The sequence below is a fragment of the Myxine glutinosa genome, chromosome 1, assembly GCF_964187855.1.
Source record: "Myxine glutinosa chromosome 1, kmMyxGlut1.1, whole genome shotgun sequence".
In the NCBI taxonomy this organism is placed as follows: Eukaryota; Metazoa; Chordata; class Myxini; order Myxiniformes; family Myxinidae; genus Myxine; species Myxine glutinosa.
In genome coordinates, this window is record NC_136261.1 from 222,651,409 (window position 1) to 222,676,595 (window position 25,187).

The following is a 25,187-nucleotide window of genomic DNA, read 5'->3' on the forward strand; positions in this document are numbered from 1 at the left end:
TTCGGCACGTTCGGCACACGTGATAGCTCGCTGCTCTCTGATTGGTTGAATCGTTTTTTGGACATAGCTCGGTAACTACTTCTCCGATTAATATGAAACCTTGAAAAGGCACATCCTCAGGTCCCCAGCAATATACCTGGCAAGTTTAAAGTATATCGGACCCGTGGTTGTCGAGAAACAGCGGTCACAGACACACAGACATACACACAGACATACAGAGATTACTGGAATTATAGATAGATTATTATTAGTTCATTCACCTGTATTTCCACTTACAATTCTGTTCTTGCAACAATTAATTTTTCTGAATTTGCTTTTGATCGATTTATAATTTCCTCCTGTACAAGTGCAGAACCCACTTTGAGGTACCTGCAGTCGATGCCAACCTGCCTTTGTGCATTCAACCACAGAGCTCAGTGTACCAAAGCAGGAAGTCTATTTCTCTGAAAAACTTTGAACTTATTACACCAGTTTTATACCTGTGACCCACCAGGAGGTGAATGGACTACGATGGGCGGTTGATTCTGGTATGGAGAAGATGGAAGAGGCGGGGAAGAGTTGGCTGGATCGCTATGACAGGTAAGCAATTTATTTAAAGGTTGTTCATAAGAGAATTGTAAAAATGCGAGCTTGCCTTTTTGGGGGGAGGGGTTTGTTTGTTTCTTTGTTTGTTTATATATTTTTATTTCTTTATAAATTATTTATCCTTTTATAAAGTCCTGGAAGAATTTTTAATACTAGGGCATGCCCGTACTATATCTATATCTAAAATTATATCCCCCCCCTCTATTTACATGAAATGGTTTGGTCCAAAGCGAACGGCTTGCGAGTGGTGACAATCCCCCCCCCTCTATTTACATGCAATGGTTTGGTCCAAAGCGAACGGCTTCCGGAGTTTGGTAAAGAAATCGCCATCGCGTGCACAAACGCGCAGGAAAGCGAATGAATCGCAAATTCGTTTTTATTAGTTGTAAAACATAGTTTAACGCCAACATAGTTTGCAAACGTGAAATAAATGAATACGCTCTCAAATGTGCCATCCGAGGCAGAGTGTGCCCGCCACGTTCGGCACACGCGATCGTTCGCTGCTCTCTGATTGGTTGAATCGTTTTTTGGACATAGCTCGGTAAGTAATTGTCCGATTAATATGAAACCTTGAAAAGGCACATCCTCGGGTCCCCAGCAATATACCTGGCAAGTTAAAAGTATATCGGACCCGTGGTTGTCGAGAAACAGCGGTCACAGACAGACAAACGTACAAACGTACAGACAGAGATTACTGGAATTATAGATAGATAATATCATGCACATGCTTACACAAACGTCAAAAGTACAGAGCACATGGAGGCAGGGAGTAAAATGCATGTTGTTGCAATGTAAAGAGAAATGTCTAATTGATTCTGGATGATTCACATGCTATTCACGGGTGCAAAATAAGCAGCATTTCATTTGGGATACAGGAGAGTTGTTGCCTGCATCATGACAGTCATTCTCGCACTCCCTGCAGGGGTGTGGGGTTGTGGGGGAAACGGGGAGGAAACAAGGAAGCATTTGCACGTACATGTTGTAAAACCAAAACGCTTTTACCCGCGACTCTATACTCACCCACAATATCAAATGAGCGAGCGGGAACGTTATTTAAGCTATGCCTTATTGGGCCAAAGCAATTAGGCCATGGTAGACACACCGAGTTGGTAAAGACATGACTGAAGAGCGTTCAGGCAAGTCCGGCAATTGGTGGGGAAGGCCGAAACAGGTCCGGCTGCTCCTGCATGTAATTGGGCCACCGCATAATGTGAGGAAATGGGAGGGCGTGACTTGGGTGGGGTGGGGGGCGTGGCTGGTGTGGGTGGGGGGGGGGGGGGAGTGAGGCGTGGCTCAGGTGCAGCAGCATGGACAAAGTGCATGGCTCTTAGAGCCAATTCCTCAGTTTATCTGTGCATCTGTGCTAACTCCTGCGCACCTGCCTTTATAGCCTCCACACCCCCCCCCCACCCCCCCCCCCACACACACACACACACACACACCACCCTTGGCATATATCACCACCCTCCCTCATCACTCACCATTGGACTGAAGGCCCATTTAAATGGGTGTGGGGGGACGACCATCTCCCAGTTATCATCCGGTCAGTCCTTCAATTCCAGTCTCGAGTTGTCGGAGGCATCGCTTTCCCACCAAGATGTGCTTTGAAGACATGTAAATGACATTCCAACGGGTAAAACATCAATAAATGTGATCAGATGGGTTGATAAGAAGCACACACTAGGGAAGGGGGACGATGTCTAACTGCACATTTAAGCGACCATATTTTATATCACAATTGGGCTTGTACTAGGCATTCACTTTAAAGGGATAACTGCTCTTATATTAAGCATCTTTAATCCACTCGGAATCATTTCCACAACAATATTTTTAAATGCAAGCTGCAACAAGAAACATGACTGGATGCATCAAGATATTATGCAGTTGCTTTTGTTTGCATTTTCGACATTCTGCATGCTCTTTACCTCTGCCGCCCTCCTCCTCCACCCCCCCCCTCCCCCATCTGTTTTTTTTTTTACTTGGCAAACCGAAGATTTTTTCAAGTATATTGGTCGGTTGACTTTGTTGTTTTGTTTGTCTGTTTGTCTGCCAATGGCCTACAAGTCAAGTTTAAACCGATCATCAAGAAACTTTACCAAGTTGTAGAGGTAGTCACAACTGAGAAGCCCATTGAAGCTTATTGATTGAGGTCAAAGGTCAGCTTGAGGTGACATTTCTAAAAATTGTCATTTTTCATCTGATTGACTGGAAAGTTAAAATTCCAATTGGGTCACTGAATTGGGAAACCAACTATTTTTGAGATCAAAAGGTCAATGGTCAACTCAACGTCAAACTTCAAAAATAATCAATTTTCATCCGATTGACCTCAGTTTTGATTAAGATCGTCAATTTTAATCTTGATGTAATGGACAAGTTGATGTATCCATGCCAACTTTTTTTGGAGGGGGGCAGGGATGGGTTCATTCTTTATTTGAGCTCGAACTTGTAGTGCAGAAAGTCTAAGTCTTTTAACTCTCAATTTCATTGAAGCTAAACCAACAAAGGTACTTTCTATACATTCTGGAATCCTCATTGATGATGCAATCTCATGTCAAACTTGAATGGCACTTGGTCGAGCGCATTCCTCTGTCAGGCTGAACAGTTTACGTTTTGTATCCCACTGGATCCGGACCTGAACCCGATTTTAATCGGCTTGTTCTTGTTGCTGAACCAACTCATCCACCTAGTTTTGTCATAATCGGTCCACAACTTTTTGAAATATCATGCTATATATCGTTTTAGGCCCCATCTCTCAATTACAAAGAATCACTTAAAAAAATAAAAAATTCTTGAATTTGGATCTTCCCCAAAATAAAGTTGATTTCTCCTTGTCACATACCCATCCTACCACCAAATTTCGTCCGAAATCGTCCACAACTTGTTGAGATATCCTGTTCACAGCAGCCAAACAGACAGGGGTGAAAACATAACCTTTGCGCACCTTCACTGGTGGAGAAAATTAAAGTCCTCTTTTGATGAGCTGGGTTTTGTGTTCACCATGAACATTACGTTAGACTCTAAGTAAAATAGCCTTTCAGATACAGTCACGTGAAATAGTAAGTACACCCCATGTAAAGTTTTGACTTTTTCAACATATTTCAACATACAGCTATTTGATCTTCATTTCAACAATATTGATAGATAAGGGTGATATAATATAACAAACTAGCAGAGGTACCCGGCTTTGCACGGGAGTGGGAGGAGGAGGGGAGGGGGAAGAGGAGGGGAGGGGAACGGGGGGGGAGGGGGGAGGGGGAAGCGGGGGGAGGAGGAGGGGAGGGGGAAGAGGAGGGGAGGGGAATGGGGGGGAGGGGGAGGGGGAAAGGGGGGGAGGGGGGAGGGGGAAGGGGGGGAGGGAAGGGTGCGGGGGTGCCCAGGGGAAGAAGGGCCCCTCCCCTCCCCCTCCCCCCCCTTTCCCCTCCCCCCCCTTCCCTCCCCCGTCCCCCTCCCCCCCTCCCCCTTCCCCCTCCCCCTCCCCCCTCCCATCCCCTTCCCCCTCGTTCCCCTCCCCTTCTCTTCCCCCTCCCCTCCTCCTCCCCCTTCACACCAGGGGGGTTGACTCAGCCTGTCATCCCACCGAGGTCGGAAGTCGGAACTCATTGTCGTCAAATAAATGTAGCCTGTATGTTTCACTCTTTGTCACATGCCGTTGGTCCCATGTCAATCGGATGAAGTTGAAAAATTAACGTTACGAAGGTTCTCTGGGACGTACTGATTCCGAATAATGAAGTTGAAAAATTAACGTTCCGAAATACGCTAATTACGCTAACAGAAGCGCTGGAGGGAGCACTGCGCTCCCTCCCTTAGATTCCCTCCCTCTTCTGCTAGCGCTAATTACGCGTAACACACTAATTTTAAAACCCGAAGTTTTTTTAATTTTAAGGTGTGCTGTAGTCAGAAGCGCTAGAAGCGCTGCGCTCCCTCCCTTCGAATCCCTCTCTCTTCTGCTAGTGCTAATTATGCGTAATACGCTAATTTTAAAACCCGAAATTTTTTAAATTTTATGTCTCCGTGACATTCCTGGGACCATCCCGAGTCGAACAGTACTTGCCGCTCGCAAATCCGTCCACGGGTTCTCGAGATCTTAGAGATTGTAGACACATACATACATACATAGACACATACATAGATCAGGATACAGACACAGAGGCCAACTCTACTTTATATATATAGAGGTACCCGGCTTTGCACGGGAGTGGGTTACTTTGGGCCAGTGGGTTACTTTACATTAATGAGTAAATGTTTTTAACTCACCTGTTATTTGGGTTGTAGGCGTTCTGGTAGACGGTAGTAAGGTTGTCGGCAGTAGCTGTGTTCTAGGCTGGCTGCTAGACGTTAGTGGGGTTGGAGGTGGGCTGGTAGACGATAGATGGTGTCTGTCGGCGGGCTGGTTTGATACATATCGCAATCCATAATTATGGAGTGGGGCTGGCAAAAGACACATAGAATACTCCCTTGCCCTCTCCCGAGCAACGCCTGGCACCTCCTGTAGTCAATATATCAGTTCTGCAGGGCCTCTGTGTAAACAACGTTCCGCGTTTTACTGTCGGGTGCCAAGATGGTAAGTTTTTCTTTGCTGGAAGTGCGAGAGGCCGCCACATACAGCTGACCATGGGTGAAGCATGGCACGGACAGGTCCACTCCAATGGCCTTGAATGTCTGACCTTGTGATTTGTTGATTGTTATAGAAAAACATGGCTTGCATGGAAACTGGAGGCGACGAAACTGGAAAGGCAGCTCTGAATCTGATGGCATAAGAGGTATTCTGGGCAGAAGGATGACTTCACTTTTGTATGGCCCACAGGAAATGGTGGCCTCGATAACATTGGCATGAAGGCGGGTGACAAAGCAGCGAGTGCCATTGGTGGTCTTTGGTGGCTCCATGTTTCGGAGTATCATGATTGGGACACCGATCTTGAGAATCAGAATGTGTGGCGGCATTCCTGACAGCTCAATGGAGTTGAGCAGTTCAACGGGGTAGGTGACTGCCTCATCATCACAGATGGCACTGTCAACAGACTTGTACCTTCTCTCCTCACCAGGAAACTCAGACATGAGCCAGGTATTGAGCTTACGCACATTGGTGTTCAGAGGAGAGAGAATTGCTCGCTCAGCCAGCCACTCATGATTGTGAGCATTGGCAATCAAACATGGGTACACATCAGCCTTGAGCTCCTCCAATGTCTTCACAACCTTCCCCAGCCCAGTAGGGATTGTGATGGTGTCTGGTGCAGCTGTTAATGGGATCTGTCCATTGCCAACTTCCAGGAGCATTTTGGAAAAGTCAGCTGCCCCTTGATCCCCAGACAAATGCGTTCGCATGTTCCTTGTTAGGTGTTTGACAGTCACATGACGCCAGAGGTCGGAAGTTTTTAGACTGGCATTCACAATGTTGGCCCTTGTGCCCCTCTTGACCACAGGCAAGATCTGGCGGAAATCTCCACAGAGCAGCGTGGGTATGCCTCCCATGGGTCTGTGCACGCCTGTTATGTCCTGTAAAGTGCGGTCTACAGCTTCATACGCTGATTTGTGGGTCATTGGTGCTTCGTCCACAATGATGACAGCTGCATCGTTTATGACCCTGGCCAAGGCTGTGCCACGCTTGATGCCACATGTTGCTTGCTCCTTGGTGTGGGCGTCAAGTGGAATTTTGAATGTGCTGTATAGTGTCCGCCCACCCTGGAGCAGTGTTGCAGCAATGCCACTGGATGCAGTTGCAAGGGCGATCTTTCCTTGGGATCGGATATGTTTGAGGATGGCATTGATGACGAAACTCTTGCCTGTGCCACCTGGCGCATCCAAGAAGATTATGTTACTGTGCCTCATGCCACTGTTGACGCTACCTTGTTCGACCAGTTGAAGGACTGCATTGTAGACATCACGCTGGTCATCAGTCAGCTGTTCATGGAGATCATTGGCCTGAATTGTCAACTGATCTTGGTCATAATCTACCTCTCTGAAGTACTCCCTTGCGAGCCTCTCATCTGTGCCCCTCTGTGGTATTGGGAAGTCATACGAACTGAGAACACTGTCACCCATCAGCAACACCTTGTCCTCAAGTGCGCAGAGTGCCAGGTTGTAAACCTCATCATTGTAGCAAGCCGCAACATTACCAATATGGCGACGGTGCTGGAATAGGTAGTCTTCGGATAGCAGGTTACGAAAGTCCTCCCAGAGTGCACGTGGATTGCTGGGGAAGCAGCTGGTGAGAATGATGGCCAATAGGCTCCTGAGGTTTGATGCTGACTGGCTGATTCCTGCTTCCTCCATAGCAAGGTGAAGATGCTGGTCATTTTCCAAGAGTCCTCTTGCCAGGCATGCTTCACGGAAGGACAATTCTTGACCATCTACACTTCTCAGGGCATTGAAGGAAGTGGGACCACATATGTCAGTCAGAAGGAGGCGAACGTAGTAGCAGTCGCCTTGCCGTGGACTGATGCTGTACATGCGGCCAATAGCTGAAACTTCGTGGACAGTAAAATCTCCTCTAACAACCACGCCTCCTTGCTTGCGCCTGGTCCACTTCTTGCTTGACTTATCCCAGGTGTAGTACTGTGGCACCTCATGGTACTTGAGTGTCTTGGCGAAATCATCAAGGCTGCAGAGATCAAAGAAAGCAGTGAGTGTGGTGGCTGGCGGTGGTCTCTGTGCCCTTTCCAGGGCATTTTCAGCATTAAAGTAGACTCTCTGACCATTCTCTAGGTGCACGGCAAGTCCCACAACAGGGGGAAAGTGCTGAGATATGGGGTGCTCCAGGATCCTCCATACTGCCTCACTGCTACCCACATAGCGAGCATTCTGGAACTGAGTGACTTCGTCCACTGGACAGTCTCCAGCCCCGATGCGCTGCAGTTGAAAGACAGCCTGGTCAGTCCCCTTGGTCACATACTTGGTTATGTACTTGATGCTACTAATGCTGGAGCATATCTCAACATTGATGTGGCTGTTGAATTGGCGGAGGAGGAGTGGGTTGTATGGTACCACCCACTGGTTGCTGACCACTTGCTCCAATTGTCTTCCCAGCTGGTGCATGTTGATCTCCCCAATGTGACCACCATCCTCTGGCTTGAGACGCCGATACTTGGGGTAGCAGTCATTTCCTTGCTCTGTGCTCTGCAAGAATGGCTTTGGAAAATCCTTGGCGCACTTGCGGTCCCTCATGCAAGGACTGTTCTGATTGAGATGTCCACATGGGCCATGGATCATATGAGCCATGACCATCTTGTGCAGTTCCGGATCTATCTCCTTGTCGGGAATCTCAGCACTGATCACCAGGTCAATGTCATCAGGTCTGACCTTGCTCTCGGGAGCAAGCCACAGAAGGATATGTGCATGAGGGAGACCACGCTTCTGGTACTCAATGGTGTACAGGAAGGCTTGCATCTTGCCGAAAGCTCCACGTTTGAGTAGTTCCATGAGCTTCTTTTGCTTTTGACGAAAGACCCGAGCTATGATGTCAGGGCGGTTTTGTGCCTCTTGTCCTGGCTGCAGGTTTTCCTGAATTTCAGTCCATTTGGGGTTGGTGGTCATGGTTATGAAGAAGTCAGGCTTTCCAAAACGGCGGACATAGGCCATGGCATCGCTCTGTTTTTCATGCATCCAGCGGGGGCCACCAGTGTATGTTGCTGGGAGTACAACGCTTTGTCCCACATTGTGTGGATCTCCATCACCAGCAAACAGGCTGTCACGCAGGCTCACATAGTCATCAGCGCGCAAGGTCTTCTGCTCACGACGGATCCAGCCCAATCTCTCAGTTTCTATCTTGCAGTACATGTCCACCAGAAATTGCTGAAAGAGGCGTCCCATTTGCAGTAGGTGGTTGCCCTCTCTTACCATGAGGTGGTAGCTGTAGTATTGAAGCTGGCTGACCTTGCGCCCTCCATCCTGTCCTGCAGCAGTTCGGGCCTGTAGATACACACTGTATCCGTCTGTGCCATACGGGAAGATGATTGGGTACTGGAGTGAATCATAGGATGCATGCAGCTCGCTGATCCTCTTGAGTTCACCATCTCGAAGCCTGAGGACTATGTCTCGGGGATTTGTAGGCTCATTGTCCATCAGGATGGCCACTTCTGGTGCTGACTGGGCATTGTAGCGACGGGCATGCTCTCCGTGTGGCCTCTTGTCCTCCCTGATGATGATCTGCCTCTCTTCATTGTTGCTTCCCTCAGCAAGAACATCATGAGCTGTCTTGAGTTGTCGGATCAGGTGATTGTTGTCATGAAACCAGATGGTAAGATTCCTAAGAATATGTGGATTAAGGCTGCTGTGGTTCCTGGCTGTCAGTTCATCAGCATGAGAGTCCAGGAAGTAGACTTGTAGGAACTTAGGCTGACCCTCCTCAGGTGGTAGCAAGGAACCAATGCGATGAAAGGCCTGGCCCTGAATGCGGAAGCTGGGGTTCCAACCCTGGACTGCTGCGTCTTTGTGACCAAAGCTTGTCATCGCAAATGATCCATTGTACCTTCTGATGTTGGCAAGGAAGTGCCTGCTGGTGGCATCTGTACCAGAGATGAGCTCATTGAGAAATGGTGGTAGGGCTGGGTAAGGGGTAAGGATGACTTTGCCATCACTGCAGCACACCCCTTTTGTCTCTCCATTAAACTTCATAGCTGCACAATGCCTGCACTTGTCGTTCATTTGTCCAACATTTGCAAAATTCACTGGGTTACCGCGGTCATAGGTGAAGGCCATGCTATTGGAGTGACGGTGTTGCCCGACGGTCTCACTGGCTCGTGCTTGTGAAGTTGATATGTTATTCGTCTCCAGTCGCTGGACTTGCTGTTCAGCTGTCTCGTATTGCCTATTTGCTTGCGTTTGGATGGCCATCGTGGTAGTTGACCGTAGTTCATCGTAGTTGAAGGCGGCTCTATCCCACTGGTTGACACTTTCTGCTCGATGCTGTTGGCAAACTTGCAGTCGTACTTGCCGTTGCTGTGTCTCTTCTGCCTGTAGAGCTGTGGCGTGGCGACGGCGGTCTTCATCAAGTCGTACTTGGCGTGGCTGTGGCTCTTCTGCCTGTAGAGCAGCGGCACTGCGACGGCGAGTTGCCTCAAGTCGTACTTCCCGTTGCTCTGGCTCTTCTGCCTGTAGAGCTGCGGCACTGCTCCGGCGATTTGCATCAAGTCGTACTTGCCGTTGCTCTGGCTCTTCTACCTGTAGAGCTGCGGCGTGGCGACGGCGATTTGCATCAAGTCGTACTTGCCGTTGCTCTGGCTCTTCTACCTGTAGAGCTGCGGCGTGGCGACGGCGATTTGCATCAAGTCGTACTTGCCGTTGCTCTGGCTCTTCTACCTGTAGAGCTGCGGCGTGGCGACGGCGATTTGCATCAAGTCGTACTTGCCGTTGCTCTGGCTCTTCTGCCTGTAGAGCTGCGGCGCTGCGACGGCGAGTTGCATCAAGTCGTACTTGCCGTTGCTCTGGCTGTTCTGCTTCCCGCGCAGCACGGAATCTTTTGGCGGCAGCCGTATTGCGTCCGAGAGCTGGCCTCTTTCTTGGCATATCTGAAGTGAACAATAACCATAAATGTTAAATTTAACTGCCTTAAGTTAAGCAGAGATTATAGCAACAATAGTTCAGCGGCGTAGTAAAAAAAAAAATGCGCAAGTCAAAACTGGGCGTAGTGGAGAGTGTATGCGGGCTGGCAGACGTTATCGGGATACATAATTCTAAAAATTATGATTATTGTGAACACTGGTAGGCGGGCTAGTAGACGGTAGTGGGGTTGGGTGGTTTAATTGACAATGTAAAATTGCGGCTTGTTAAATGATGCAAATTTACAAAAACTTGAACACTTAACATATTTTGGAAGTTAATATTGTTAACTCACCTGTTACCGGTGTTGTAGGTGGCCTGGTAGACGGTAGTGGGGTTGCCGGCGGGCTGGTTAATGGTAGTGGGGTTGCAGGCGGTCCGGTAGACGGTAGTGGTGTTGTATGCGGGCTGGTAGACGTTAGTCTGTGGTTGTCGACACCAGAAATTTGCAGAATCTATAATTATGCAAAGTAAAACACACTTAAAAACTTGAGATTAGATGGACGGTAGTGAGTTTGTACGCGGCTTTTTAAATTATGCAAATTAAAACAAACGTGACACTGGTAGACGTTAGTCTGTGGTTGTCGACACCAGAAATTGGCAGAATCTATAATTATGCAAAGTAAGACACACTTTAAAACTTGATATGAGATAGACGGCAGACTCTTGGTTTTTAGAAGCTAATTAGCTGCATTATGATCGGATGTCATAACGCCTAACGGCGGCATAATTTTTTTGTTTCAAGCCAAATAAACATGAAAACAATAAGAAAATGACAAAACAATAACTTTAATAAAACACTCAACGGGATCTGTCCCAAAAATTGTGCGGGAAAGGACGTGATAAAAGCGAAAAATAAATGTCAGAGGGGTGATTCGAACCCCGGACTCTGAAAAGATAAGGCGTCATGCTAACAGCTCGACCACTTCGACCCGTCATTTCCGGAAAGCTATTTGTGAGAGTGACTTGAAACGAAAGATTATTTTACGCGCTGCTGAAAGGTATTTATGCGTTATTATTTATTCGCTAGCAAGTGATTATAAATGTTTATGTCTCCGTGACATTCCTGGGACCATCCCGAGTCGAACAGTACTTTCCGCTCACAAATCCGTCCACGGGTTCTCGAGATCTTAGAGATTGTAGACCCGAAGTTTTTTTAATTTTAAGGTGTGCTGTAGTCAGAAGCGCTAGAAGCGCTGCGCTCCCTCCCTTCGAATCCCTCTCTCTTCTGCTAGTGCTAATAATACGCTAATTTTAAAACCCGAAATTTTTTAAATGTTTATGTCTCCGTGACATTCCTGGGACCATCCCGAGTCGAACAGTACTTTCCGCTCGCAAATCCGTCCACGGGTTCTCGAGATCTTAGAGATCATACATAGATCAGGATACAGACACAGAGGCCAACTCTACTTTATATATATAGATATCATGAAACATTTACATTTTGTAGTCCATTGTATAATTTAAATAAACATAAATGCAAATTTCGCATGTGGAAAAAGTAAGTACACCCCAACATTTATTACTACTTCAAATACCTAAAATTTGAATCAGGTGCACCAGCTCAAGTGCAAATGATTAGAACATCGTTAGAGAGGATCTTGGAGGAACCTGTCTTATTTAAACCTCAGACATTTAGTTTGGTTTGCTCTTTGTTGTTGAAGTGTGCGGCGTCACCATGCCGAGATCAAAAGAGCTTTCTGACGTCTTCAGAAAGAAGGTTATAGATGCCTACGAGTCTGGGAAGGGATTTAAAAAGATCTCCAAACAATTCGAAATCAATCATTCGGCTGTCTGGAAGATCATCTACAAGTGGAGAAGATTCCAAACAACTGCCAACTTGTTCAGGTCAGGCCGCCTCAGCGAGTTCAGCCTGAGAGCAGACCGCAAGATGCTGAAAGAAGTCTCTAAGAACCCCAGAATGTCATCACGGGACCCACAGGTAGCTCTTGCCACTGTCAAACCAAAGACAGCAAAAAAGTGCGAGGGATGTCAAAGTGCACGAGTCTCGCATTAGAAAGAGACTGCACAAATTTGATCTACATGGGAGGTGTGCCAGGAGGAAACCTTTGCTGTCTAGAAAGAACATCAGGGCAAGACTAAAGTTTGCCAATGAACACCGAGGCAAAGACCAGCACTTCTGGAACAATGTGCTCTGGACAGATGAGTCAAAGGTAGAGCTATTTGGCCACAGTACCAGAAGACATGTTTGGCGAAAACCAAAGACAGCATTTGACCACAAGAACCTGATACCAACTGTAAAGCATGGTGGTGGAAATATTATGGTTTGGGGCAGCTTTGCTGCATCAGGGCCTGGGCAGCTCACCATCACATAATCCACTATGAATTCTTCATTGTACCAGAGGGTGCTTGCGGATAATGTGAGGCCATCTGTCGCAAAGTTGAAGCTCAACCGAAGGTGGACCTTGCAACATGACAATGACCCTAAACATACCAGTAAATCCACCAAGGAATGGCTGAAAAGAAAGAAATGGAGGGTTCTGGAATGGCCAAGTCAAAGCCCGGATCTAAATCCCATCGAGATGTTGTGGGGGGATTTGAAACGAGCTGTGCATGCAAGAAACCCCTCAAACATCGCACAGCTGAAAGAATTCTGCATGGAGGAGTGGGCAAAAATTTCTCCCAGTCGATGTCAGAGACTGGTAGACAGTTATAAGAAACGCCTACTTGAGGTTGTTTCTGCCAAAGGGGGCAATACCACCTATTAGAGCCAAGGGTGTACTTACTTTTTCACATGCGAAATTTGCATTTATGTTTATTTAAATTATACAATGGACTACAAAATGTAAATGTTTCATGATATTTGTTATATTATATCACCTTTATCTATCAATATTGTTGAAATGAAGATCAAATAGCTGTATGTTGGAATATGTTGAAAAGTGAAAACTTTACATGGGGTGTACTTACTTTTTCACGTGACTGTAAATTTTAATAAACGAGTAAGAATTCCATGTTTTTCCAATTAAATTATCCTAATAAAACTAATTTCAAAGGTTACTCATTTAGCAAGAGTGCAGTGCTTGGCTAACAGTTTTCTTCCTTTTAGTGACTTCAAATAAAATTTGCCCATCATTGAAAGGTATTCATACATATATATACAGACTTGGCATTTAATATGGAATATTTTTTTTGTGGGGTGAACTTACTTTTCAAGATGACTTAGAACCAAAAGTTCATTGGAATTATGTTGAAATTATTCTTAGATTTTGTTAATGTGACCTTTAAAAGAAACAAAAACCACATTTGACATTTCGAAGCAAATAAATTGATCCTTGAAAGTGATGTAAACTGATATCGAACTCAATTCACGGACAGTACTGTGTTAAACTTCTGTACGTTTTCCAGAAGTATCTCTTTATTTTGCACATGAGCCCAATTTTTTTTCAACAAAAACAAAAGCTAAATTATGACTGGGATTACGGACAGTAAAATTACAGTTCAGTACTTCGTGTAACCCCACGAGCATTCAGGAGAGCACGTACACGTCGAGGCATGCTGTTCACGAGATTTGCCAAGGTTTGGACAGGAATCGCTTGCCATGCAGTTACAATAGCCTGCTGCAATTCACGCACAGAGGTCGGCTGCTGGTCCAAGTTGTCGATTTGACATGTTAATTCTGCCCACAAGTTCTCTATCGGATTCATATCCGGGGACATGGCAGGCCACTCCATATGCTCTACACCACGGTCAGCAAGAAAGTGTTGGATCATGCGAGGACGATGAGGCCGTGCATTGTCATCTTGGAAGACAAAGTTTCCTCGAAACGCTGCACGAGCAAATGGAAGCAATGTTTCTTCCAGAATGACCCTGTACTTTAACTGGTCCAGGTTTCCATTCAGAACAACCAGGTCAGTTTTGCCCCCTGCATGAAAAGCAGCCCAAACGGTCACCCCACCACCTCCAGCTTGGACTCTTGGCACTATACAATCTTCGTTGTGGGCTTCATGCACTTGTCTGCGCACTCGGACGCGGCCATCTTGACGATAGACCAGAAATCTCGACTCGTCACTGAAGGTCACGTGATTCCAGTGTCCTGGCTGCCATTGACGGTGCTCTCTGGCCCACTGCAATCGGTGCTGGCTGTGTTGTCTGGTCAGGCATGGCTTTCTCAGGGGACGCCTGGCATGATCGCCTGCTTGAACCAGTCATTGGTTGACTAGCCTTCTGGATACAGGCACATTTGTCAGTTGCTGCCACTCAGCCCTAAGCTGATTAGCTGACTTGGTACGGCCATTGCAGACTAACCGGTGCAGCTGGCGATCATCTCTCCTTGTGGTTCTGCGTGGACATCCTGGCCTCGGTATTGGAGTAGGGACACCCCTCTGAGCATTTCGTTTCAGGATCTTTGACACCTGACCTTGAGTGATGCCATACTGCCGAGCAATAGCACGCTGTTTCATGCCAGAATTTCGTAAAGCAACCACTCCATGACAAACAGCATTGTCAAGTTGACGGACCATCTCCAGAGGAAGCCGCAATAACTTTTGTAGACGTGCAGCAGTTGTTTTCCACTAACACAGAACGCAACAACCCTTATATACCCGATTGTGAAGCCAATCGTCAAATGTACCTGTCCTTACATTTTGTCACGCCACCTGTGATATAATCCTGTTATTGACTTCTTGCTGCGAAAGACAATCAGTGACATGGTTCTTTCAACAAAGACATCACCGAAGGGGAAAAGAAACTCACCAGATTGATACACTGAGTTCAGAAAGTAAACCCAAGTCAAGAAAAAAAAAAAAATCCATATTAAATGCCAAGTCTGTATATTCACATATATATTCACATATTCATTCACCTGCGTGTTACGCACAGTGACACAAAACAGCAGAATGACTCCTTTTCTCTATTCAAACTGGTTGAATGAGTGATTTATATATTTCAGGCACCTGCAACTCACCACAGGTGAGTTCAATTCCAAAGTAAAGGATAATCACCTGCTTGAAATCTAATTATTTCTAACAACTTCTAAAAGATGCCATAATATTGTCAGGGCCATTTTAGGATTTCTGTGTGGAATAAGCTAAGATTTACTGATTTTTTCAGCTTATTTTGTTTTGTTCCCAAACCAAATAAATACATATGTGGATATCAAAAGATGTTTTAATTTCAACAATTTTCTGGAAGAAATGGTGCTTTATTTGAAAAAAGTGCGAGGGTGCCAATATTTTTGGCCACGATTGTGGTTGTTTTCCTGAGCCCTCAATTTCCTGGCTGGCCAAATGTAATTGGATTAGGGAAAAATCATAGGGAGGCAATCACGTGCAGGGGAATTTAACCTTACAGACCCGATAATTAATTAGCACAAAACCACCCTCATGGCGACATGCAAACGCTCTTACCTGGACAGACGGCCTACTTATGTACATTGAGATGGCTTCGCGGCATACGGAGCATTCTAAACCTGCACGATTCTATCTCGACTAAGGTATTTCAGTTTAACCACACGAATGTAACTATATATATATATATATCACACACACACACACACACACACACACACACACACACACACACACACACACACACACACACACACACACACACACACACACACACACTTGTATCGCATTATAAGTTATACCACATAAATTTGTTAATCATGGTTATAACACATATCTCGTATTATAAGAAATTGATCAGCATGGAGCCATGGAGCCATGGACCATAGATAATGTATGTGCCCTTAAGTAGGTAGTTATTTGAAAAGTCAAATTAATCAAGCCTAGTTCTGAGAAGAAGAATGCTTATTGACTCTGTAATGCTGCTTGAATTTGTTTTCAGCCTTTGTGCAGAAAATGCCGCTCTCATGGCCAGCCTTAAACATCAGTCTGCGGAAAGGCGCAAGCTCTCGCTGGAAAATACATGTGAGTGTGAATTGGAGGGTGCCTATAAAAAGAGTGCTGCAAAATGAAGATAAATTTCTCTTTGAAGCATTTTTTGAGGCATCTTTTTTTTTCTTCTTTTTTTGTATACAAGATCGAGGCTCGTGAAAGAGCGAACATTAATCACACAGAAAGACAAACGGACACATAAAACAAATAACATCGGGAGCGTTAGAGAGAGGGGGAAGGACACAAACACAACATTTGAGAGCAGGGACCGAGAGACATGGAGACATCAAGAGAACTGTGGGAGGGAGAGGGCTTTGGGGAGGAGGCATGGAAAGGGGGGGGGGGGGGGGGGTGGGAGAGGTATAAAACATATGGACCCTGCCAGGACTTCCAGGAAAGAAGTTGGAATTTCAAACAAGGTGGATCTGGGGTGAATTAGTGGGGGTAGAAAAGATCAAGGTTTTGAATGGGGGAAGATAAGAGATGGTGGTGAACAGCTGTTTTAAAGACGTGGAGGGATGAGTGTGATTGAAGTGAGTGTGGGAGTTTGTTCCAGAGGCGGGAGAAAAGAGGAATGAAAGAGTGAAGGTGAGCAGAGAGCCGAGATTTCGGCAGTTTAACCATCAGAGGGTGGCTGGCAGATCTTGTGCGACCTGTAGGAATATTTGGGGGACAGAGCACAGAGAGAGCTGGGGGAGCAAGGCCGGAGAGGAGTCGGTAGAAGACAGAAAGACCACCTGCCTGCCTGCGGTGAGTGAGTGAAAGGCCCTCAGAGATAGCTTAATCGCGGGAGATTCCAATGATTCTGAAAGCTTTGGATTCAACAGCGTGAAGCCGAGTCAGGTGTGAGGCAGGAGCACCAGCCCATAGGGGAGAACAGTATTCCATTGAGCTGCAGATGAAAGCCTTGTATGTGGTGAGGAGCTCAGGTGTGCCTAGGAAGGACTTCGCACGACGGAGGATGCCCAGTCGGCGACTGGCTTTGGAGGCCAGCTTGGAAATGTGGTTTTCCCAAGAAAGATCATGGCAGATAGTGAGACCAATAAGCTTGAGCGACAGAACTTCTTGGAGAGGATTGTTGAGAAAGTAGATTGGAGGGTTGTCCAGTCGATCTTTTCTGAGAGACATAGTAAGAGTGTGAGATTTGTCAGGATTGAAAGACATGTTCCACTTGTTTGACCAGTCTGTGATTTTGTCCAGGTCTTCAGAGAGTGAGGAGGCTGCAGACTGCCGATCTGCGGGAAGAGGAATGGAGCGGCAGAGAGTGGAGTCATCAGTAAAGAGATAGAGAGGATTTTCCAGAGTCGGAGAGAGATCCAGAGAATTTTCCAGAGAATCTTGTATATGTTTCACATGTCCTTTGAGTAGTTTAATGAAACCAGTGCCAAGTGAAAGGTTATTGGACTCTGCAGGAGTTGGAGGTTGGTAGAAGGTAAACAAAAGTTTGTCTAACCTGATGTAGGAATGTATTGAGCACCTGCTGGTTTGAGGTTATTTGACCTTTATGATTGTGGAATTTTACTTGCTTAATGATCCAAACAGTGTTGTGCATATGTTCTGCAAGGAGGGTATGCATGTTGAAACATGTTTCTGAATCATGTGACTATCAGACAGTGGAGGGTTCGGGTTAGGGTTAGCATGCCTACATGCTGGATATGCTATTCCTGAGCAGTGATGCTTGCTGCACGTCATGCTGAGAATGTGTGCGTGTACAGATCTGCACAGGCAGTGTGATGAGCTGCTCTCTAATCTAAATCTGTGCGACCGACATGCATTCCTTCATCAGGCGCCCACATGTGAGGCCTTGCCTCAGGCTGACCTTTCTTCTGTTGAGGTAACTTCTGAAATTACATGTGCTGGAATGGATCGTGCTTTCCTTCCTTTTCTTGATTAACCTCTATCAATCGGTACTTTTTGGTCTTTGCCAGTTATTTTTGAAAGCACTGCATGATGTGGTCTTGTTTACACCACTTATTGCTAGAATAAAGTTAAAGGTTTAGAGAATTATAATGTTATGTTCATCTGAATAAATGCAAATGTATTTGGAATTGCTGATCTTTGGTAACGTTTTTGTTCAATAAGTTTTTGAATTGACGTTTTAATGGTTTGGAAGCTTTTGGCCTCCCAGACATCCCTTCCCTCTTCCCCCCCAAAACGGAATAACTTGAGCTAATGTGCCATGTGATCTGAGCACCTCAGCAGCAGAGGCATCGATGTTATCGCAATGAAAGAATGAGCATTTTGTGTACATTTATTCAGAAAGTACAAATCAATTTTACATCTGTGGACAAACCTAAGTATGCCAACTCGGTGTTTGCTGATTGCAACAGCACCAAATAAGGATGTTGTCTTCAAGTTTCTAAAGCATCCCATGATTCAGCTGGCATTGATTAATTTATCTGCTGTATTTGTTGTAGGCCTTGCTTCCAATTGGATGCCAACACTTGTGACACATTGCTGCCACTAATTGTCATGTTCTGCAGATGATGGTGTTGGGGGCTTGTCACTGTCAAAGTGGGCAGAAACAGCCCTGTAGTTGTGCCTGGGCTGCGGCACATGCACGGCGGGATTTGGCAAGTGTTCGTCAGCAGGTGCGTTTCATAAAAGGCGGTAATCAACAACTTGTCACTTTTTAAATATTTCGTTAAGTTCGCCATACATTGCAAGACATTTTCCAAAATGGGAGGGCTGCAAAGATGTGACAGAGATCGGCGAGAGAAAAGGCACACTGAATTTCACAAATTGTCTCGCTATCTGCCAAGATCTTTTCTGGGAAAACCACATTTCCAAGCTGGCCTCCAAAGCCAGTCGCTGACTGGGCATCCTCCGTCGTGCGAAGTCCTTCCTTGGCACACCTGAGCTCCTCACGACATACAAGGCTTTCATCCGCAGCTCAATGGAATACTGTGCTCCTGCCTCACACCTAGCTCGGCTCCACGCGGTTGAAACCAAAGCTTTTAGAATCATTGGAATCTCCCGCGATGAAGCTGATTCTGAGGACCTTTCACTCACTCACCGCAGGCAGGTTGGTAGTCTTTCTGTCTTCTACCGACTCCTCTCTTTCTCTCCCTGCTCTGTCTGTGCTCTGCCCCCAAAATATTCCTGCAGGACGCACAAGATCTGCCAGCAACCCTCTTCTGGTGAAACTACCAAAATCAAGACTCTCTGCTCACCTTCACTCTTTCATTCCTCTTTTCTCCTGCCTCTGGAACAATGTCCCACACTCTCTTCAATCCCTCTCCTCCCTTAAGGTCTTTAAAACAGCTGTTCAGCACCATCTCTTATCTCCCCCCCATCCAAAACCTTGATCTTTTCTACCCCCGTTAAAACACCCCAAATCCACCTCTTTCAACCCCCAACTTCTTTGCTGAAATTCCTAGTAGTGTTCATTTGTTTTTATCACGTGTACCTCTCCCTCCTCCCCCAGCCCTCCCCCTTCCACAGATCTACCAACGTCCCTGTTCTCTACTGTTGTGCTGTGCTTCCCTCTCTCTCCCTTTTGTCTCCCGCTCCCTTCATTGTATGTTTTATGTGTCTGTACATGTTTTCATGTTCAATGTGTTACTTCTTACTCCCTACAGCAAACGAGCCTCGATTCTGTATCCAATATCTATCTATAATTCCAGTAATCTCTGTATGTATGTCTGTATGTATGTCTGTGACCGCTGTTTCTCGACAACCACGGGTCCGATATACTTGAAACTTGCCAGGTATATTGCTGGGGACCCGAGGATGTGCCTTTTCAAGGTTTCATATTAATCGGACAAGTAGTTACCGAGCTATGTCCAAAAAACGATTCAACCAATCAGAGAGCAGCGAGTTATCACGTGTGCCGAACGTGGCGAACAGGCTCTGCCTCGGACGGCACATTTGAGAGCGTATTCATTTATTTCACGTTGGCAAACTATGTTGCCGCTATGTTGGCGTTAAACTATGTTTTAAAACTAATTAAAACTAATTTGCGATTCTTTCGCTTTCCTGCGCGTTTGTGCACGCTATGGCGATTTCTTTACCAAACTCCGCAAGCCGTTCGCTTTGGACCAAACCATTTCATGTAAATAGAGGGGGGGGATTGTCACCGTACTCGCAAGCCGTTCGCTTTGGACCAAACCATTTCATGCAAATAGAGGGGGGGGGATTGTCACCGTACTCGCAAGCCGTTCGCTTTGGACCAAACCATTTCATGTAAATAGAGGGGGGGGGATTGTCACCGTACTCGCAAGCCGTTCGCTTTGGCTTTGCGAATGGACCAAACCATTTCATGTAAATAGAGGGGGGGGATATAATTTTAGATATATATATATAGTACGGGCACGCCCTAGTATATATAAAAGGAATACCAGCTCTATATGAAAATATATAGAATCGGATTTAAAATGGTCCACAGAGCTCGTAAAGATATGATTATTTATTGGGTTAGAACAACCAGTTTACCGCACAATTCCTTTTATTAACATTGCGTTTAAAACTTGTGAATAATGCAGTGAGTGCCATGATTGCACAAAAATAACATAATGGATTTAAACTGAATGGATCAGGAAAATTAACACTGTTGAGCTTAAGCACTTTCAAGTCAAACTGGTTATGTTGACAGACCTACTTCGTTTCCTCCATTTACTTCATGCGGCCAAAGGTCAGGCACCAAATCTCTCAATTCGTTACATGCGCGAGCGGATTAAACCTTTTCACAAAAAAAACAATCGATAAACGATGCATTTGAACACAAATTAGCATTTGGCAATGTGTTGTCGATTTAAGGTCTTGAAACAGTTTTCTTAACAAACCTTTTATTATTCTTTACAACTATGAAAATGGCAAATATTCCAACAACTGCTTTGTTTCTAATGATTTCCTACAGATTTATTTCCACAATTTTAATTGTTTTTATTTTTGCTGATTTTAATTTTTTTCAAATTTAACGATTTTCCTGTCGTCAATTTGTTAGCAGCAGGTACTTTTAAAGACCTAAATTGGTAATTATTTTTAAGGCTATTATTAAAAGTCAGACAAATCTTGATAAAATAACATCAAATAATGAATGAATGAACAAATAAGTAAAAATGAAAAACTATTTTTCAATTATTTCATCAAAATATACCTCAAATACAGGTACTTCGTTTTTTAATGATTACCGTAATTAGTATGCATTGGTTGTCCTCTTACATCTACCCAGATATTATTGTAAATCTGAAGTTATAAAGCTCAATCTTAGACATTTGTAAAATACAATTGCAGCTTTCTACAAAGTGTATCTTTCTAGTCATGATGATTCTGTGACCTTTAGGTGTCAGAAGCAGAAGACAGAGCTGAAGAGACTGCAGCTGTTGCAGAGGCTTTCCGTGCGGCTTTTGAACAACAGTTGCGACGTGCAGCAGGACTCACTGCTCAACTGGCCCGCGTTCCCAACAAGAGTGCCACACCTGTACCTCATCGCCTCAGGCAAAAACTGCAGAAACTTCTCTCAGCAAGTAAGTTACAAGATGCACATGGGGTGTTCAAAAGGTTGTACAAACGAGATACTCACAATTGTTCAAGAAATGGCAATTTTCCCCCCAAAAAGCCCAATGATTTGATGATGGTTTAAACAAAATGACTGAACAAATGCTTATGAAAAAAAGATTTTCTTATCTGTATAATTAAAAGGACTGCGTGTTTCTTTTCATTTCCCATACCATCTCCAACCGCTTTACATATCGGTGCCAAACTGCATCGGCATCATTAACAATGATTAACATCATTAATAATATGATTAACATAATAACATCATTAACATCATTAACAACTCCGCTTGTGGCATCTAAATTTACTTCCAACTACTCCATTTATTCCATTGAGCCCGGACAAAGTACACTTTTCTCAAGACACTTGTCATGCTGGAAAACATCACAGCATTCCCGTGGGCAGTGCTTCCGATGCCAGAGCGCCCATTCCATCATGGGATTCCTGCTGCTGCTGTTTTTCTGTGACCCTGGAATATATGAATGAATGAATGAATGATCGTTTTAAGGCCATTTTCCCCGCTAGAGCGGGGGTTAGCCTTGCGGTCCCCATGACAATCATGGTTCCCTGTTTGAGGCAATGTTTTTATGGCCGGATGCCCTTCCTGACCCTGGAATTAAATGATATCCCATACCACCCCATTACCTGACCTTGGTGGATATATCCGTTAATCATATAGATATATAGATATATGGCACACATATGATGCGCTAGCAACCACTGAATGGAACGGCAATGGGGGACAACATTATTTTTGGATGTTAATATTTTGTAAACATTTAGAATAATGAGAATCTCTTAGAAAAGCAGTTTTGGTTTAACTACCGATGTCACTAAATCTATGCTAGAAAAACAAGTGGAGTTGTAAAACTATTGGTGGAGCATATAAACCACCTGACTGTCGGCTTTCTTTGTCGGAGCTGTGCTTTTGTGTCCGTTTCAAATTTCCACCATTCATATTTCATCTGAAACACTCTTGCATGAATGTTATTGAATGCTTTGGCAAAAATTCTGAATTTTCTTGTTCCTCAGCTTTGATTCAAAACAATTTGCAATCCTGCTTGGATGGCAGATAAAAATTGCGTGCTTATACAGAGACTACATCTACACAATAATCTGCTATGGCTTAGCCGTGGTAAAGTTTTGGACCGTTTATTAACTGCCTATAATTATATGTTATCAAACAGTTTTTGTTTGAAAAAAGGGAAAAACTACTCCACACTTGATAAGTTGTTGGCGAAACATGTTCCTGATTGATATTACATACAAATAAATACTCTTGACCTTTGTCTACAGCAACAGCTAGACAAATATGTTTGTTTGTATGAAACCTGGAAGGTATTTGTTACCAAACTGGAGGCTTTTTTCAGGGTATTTTCTCTTCGAGCTTCTGTTTTTGTATATCTTTTTTTTTTTTTCTTTTTTTTTTTTTTTTTTTGTATACAAGATCGAGGCTCGTGAAAGAGCGAACATTAATCACACAGAAAGACAAACCGACACATAAAACATATAACATAGGGAGCGGAAGACAAGATGGGGAGAGAGGGGGAAGGACACAAACACAACATTTGAGAGCAGGGACCGAGAGACATGGAGACATCGAGAGATCTGAGAGAGGGCGAGGGCTTTGGGGGGGGGCGTGGGAAGGGGGCAGTGGGAGAGGTATAAAACATATGGACACTGCCAGGACTTCCAGGAAAGAAGTTGGAATTTCAAACAAGGTGGATCTGGGGTGAATTAGCGGGGGTAGAAAAGATCAAGGTTTTGGATGGGGGAAGATAAGAGATGGTGGTGAACAGCTGTTTTAAAGACCTGGAGGGAGGAGTGGGATTGAAGGGAGTGAGGGAGTTTGTTCCAGAGGCGGGAGAAAAGAGGAATGAAAGAGTGAAGGTGAGCAGAGAGCCGAGATTTCGGCAGTTTAACCATCAGAGGGTTGCTGGCAGATCTTGTGCGACCTGTAGGAATATTTGGGGGACAGAGCACAGAGAGAGCTGGGGGTGCAAGGCCGGAGAGGAGTCGGTAGAAGACAGAAAGACCACCTACCTGCCTGCGGTGAGTGAGTGAAAGGCCCTCAGAGATAGCTTCATCGCGGGAGATTCCAATAATTCTGAAAGCTTTGGTTTCAACAGCGTGAAGCCGAGCTAGGTGTGAGGCAGGAGCACCGGCCCATAGGGGAGAACAGTATTCCATTGAGCTGCGGATGAAAGCCTTGTATGTGGTGAGGAGCTCAGGTGTGCCGAGGAAGGACTTCGCACGACGGAGGATGCCCAGTCGGCGACTGGCTTTGGAGGCCAGCTTGGAAATGTGGTTTTCCCAAGAAAGATCATGGCAGATAGTGAGACCCAAAATCTTGAGCGACAGAACTTCTTGGAGAGGATTGTTGAGAAAGTAGATGGGAGGGTTGTCCAGTCGATCTTTTCGGAGAGACATAGTAAGAGTGTGAGATTTGTCAGGATTGAAAGACATGTTCCACTTGTTTGACCAGTCTGTGATTTTGTCTAGGTCTTCAGAGAGTGAGGAGGCAGCAGACTGCCGATCTGAGGGAAGAGGAATGGAGCGGCAGAGAGTGGAGTCATCAGCAAAGAGATAGAGAGGATTTTCGAGAGAGTCAGAGAGATCATTGATGAAGACCAGAAAAAGCACGGGGCCCAGAACACTGCCTTGGGGAACTCCAGCCTGAACAGGAAGAGGAGATGAGAGAAACCCATTCAGGGCCACACGTTGACGACGACTAGAGAGGAAGTCCGCCAGCCATGCGTGGAGATTTCCATGGATACCAAAGGAGGAGAGTTTGGTGAGCAGAGCGGGGTGCCAGACCGTGTCGAAGGCACGTGATATGTCGAGGGAGACAGCTCTAATTTCCTGTTTGGCATTGAGGACCTCCATCCATTGTTGAGACAGCAGAAGCAGCATGTCCAGAGTAGAGTGACCTGGTCTGAAACCAAATTGATGATCAGAGATCAAGCCATTGGAGAAGAGGAAAGATTTCATATCCGAAGCAATGATGGATTCCATGACTTTGCTGATAATTGGGAGAAGGCTGATTGGTCTGTAGTTGCTAGGATCTGTTTTTGCACCTTTTTTGTGCAAAGCGGTGATGTTGGCTGATTTCCAAGCAGATGGCAGTTGACCTTGGGCAAAAGAGAGGGTGAAGAGAACAGAGAGAGGGTGAGACAGAGCAGCAGAGCAGGATTTTAGGACCCGTGGGCTGATGCCGTCGGGTCCAGTTGCAGAATCAGAGTCGAGGGTTGACAGAAACTTTTCCACCTTGTCAGGAGGAAAGGACACGGAGTCCAGGAGCAGCAGGGTACGACTGGGTATGGTGGGTACAGAGAGGGATGGGTTTGGGACACAAGATTTAGAGGCAAACACAGAGTTGAGGCATTCAGCTTTTTCACGTGCGGAGTCAGCTGTGTAGCCGTTTGAGGTAAGGGAGGGGATGGAGGGGGAACAAACACCAGAAACGGATTTGACCAGACGCCACCAGGATTTGGAAGAGGGAGACAGATAAGAGAGTTCGGTCTTGAGAACGGAGAGATATTGTTTCCTGGCTCTCCTGAGGGTGGACACACACTTGTTTCGGGCTTTGTGAAAGGAAATGAGATTTCCTTCCGTTGGATTTGCTTTCCAGGAGACGAAGGCAAGTTGTTTCTGGGCAACAGCCTCACAAGATTCCGTGTACCATGGACGGGAGGAAGGGTATGACAA

At 45.4% G+C, this 25,187-nt stretch overlaps 2 protein-coding genes across 6 annotated transcripts in view; one reads left to right on the top strand and one right to left on the bottom strand.

Annotated features, from left to right (window-relative positions):
- The window catches only part of CCDC125 (coiled-coil domain containing 125), a 94,871-nt gene that overhangs the window by 63,148 nt on the left and 6,536 nt on the right, over window positions 1–25,187 (top strand). For all 5 annotated transcript variants that reach the window (XM_078784112.1, XM_078784097.1, XM_078784095.1 and 2 more), the window contains 5 exons: window positions 494–579; window positions 15,931–16,013; window positions 17,696–17,814; window positions 18,464–18,571; window positions 21,265–21,448. In XM_078784112.1, the coding sequence (XP_078640238.1) occupies window positions 494–579; window positions 15,931–16,013; window positions 17,696–17,814; window positions 18,464–18,571; window positions 21,265–21,448 (580 nt within the window). The remainder of the gene's footprint in view (window positions 1–493; window positions 580–15,930; window positions 16,014–17,695; window positions 17,815–18,463; window positions 18,572–21,264; window positions 21,449–25,187) is intronic.
- LOC137432659 (uncharacterized) lies at window positions 5,086–11,518 on the bottom strand. The gene is made up of 2 exons (XM_078771075.1): window positions 10,415–11,518; window positions 5,086–10,088 (listed from the first exon to the last, which is right to left on the bottom strand). The coding sequence occupies exon 2, from the start codon at window positions 10,084–10,086 to the stop codon at window positions 5,086–5,088; it is 5,001 nt and encodes a 1,666-aa protein (XP_078627201.1). The 5' UTR covers window positions 10,087–10,088; window positions 10,415–11,518.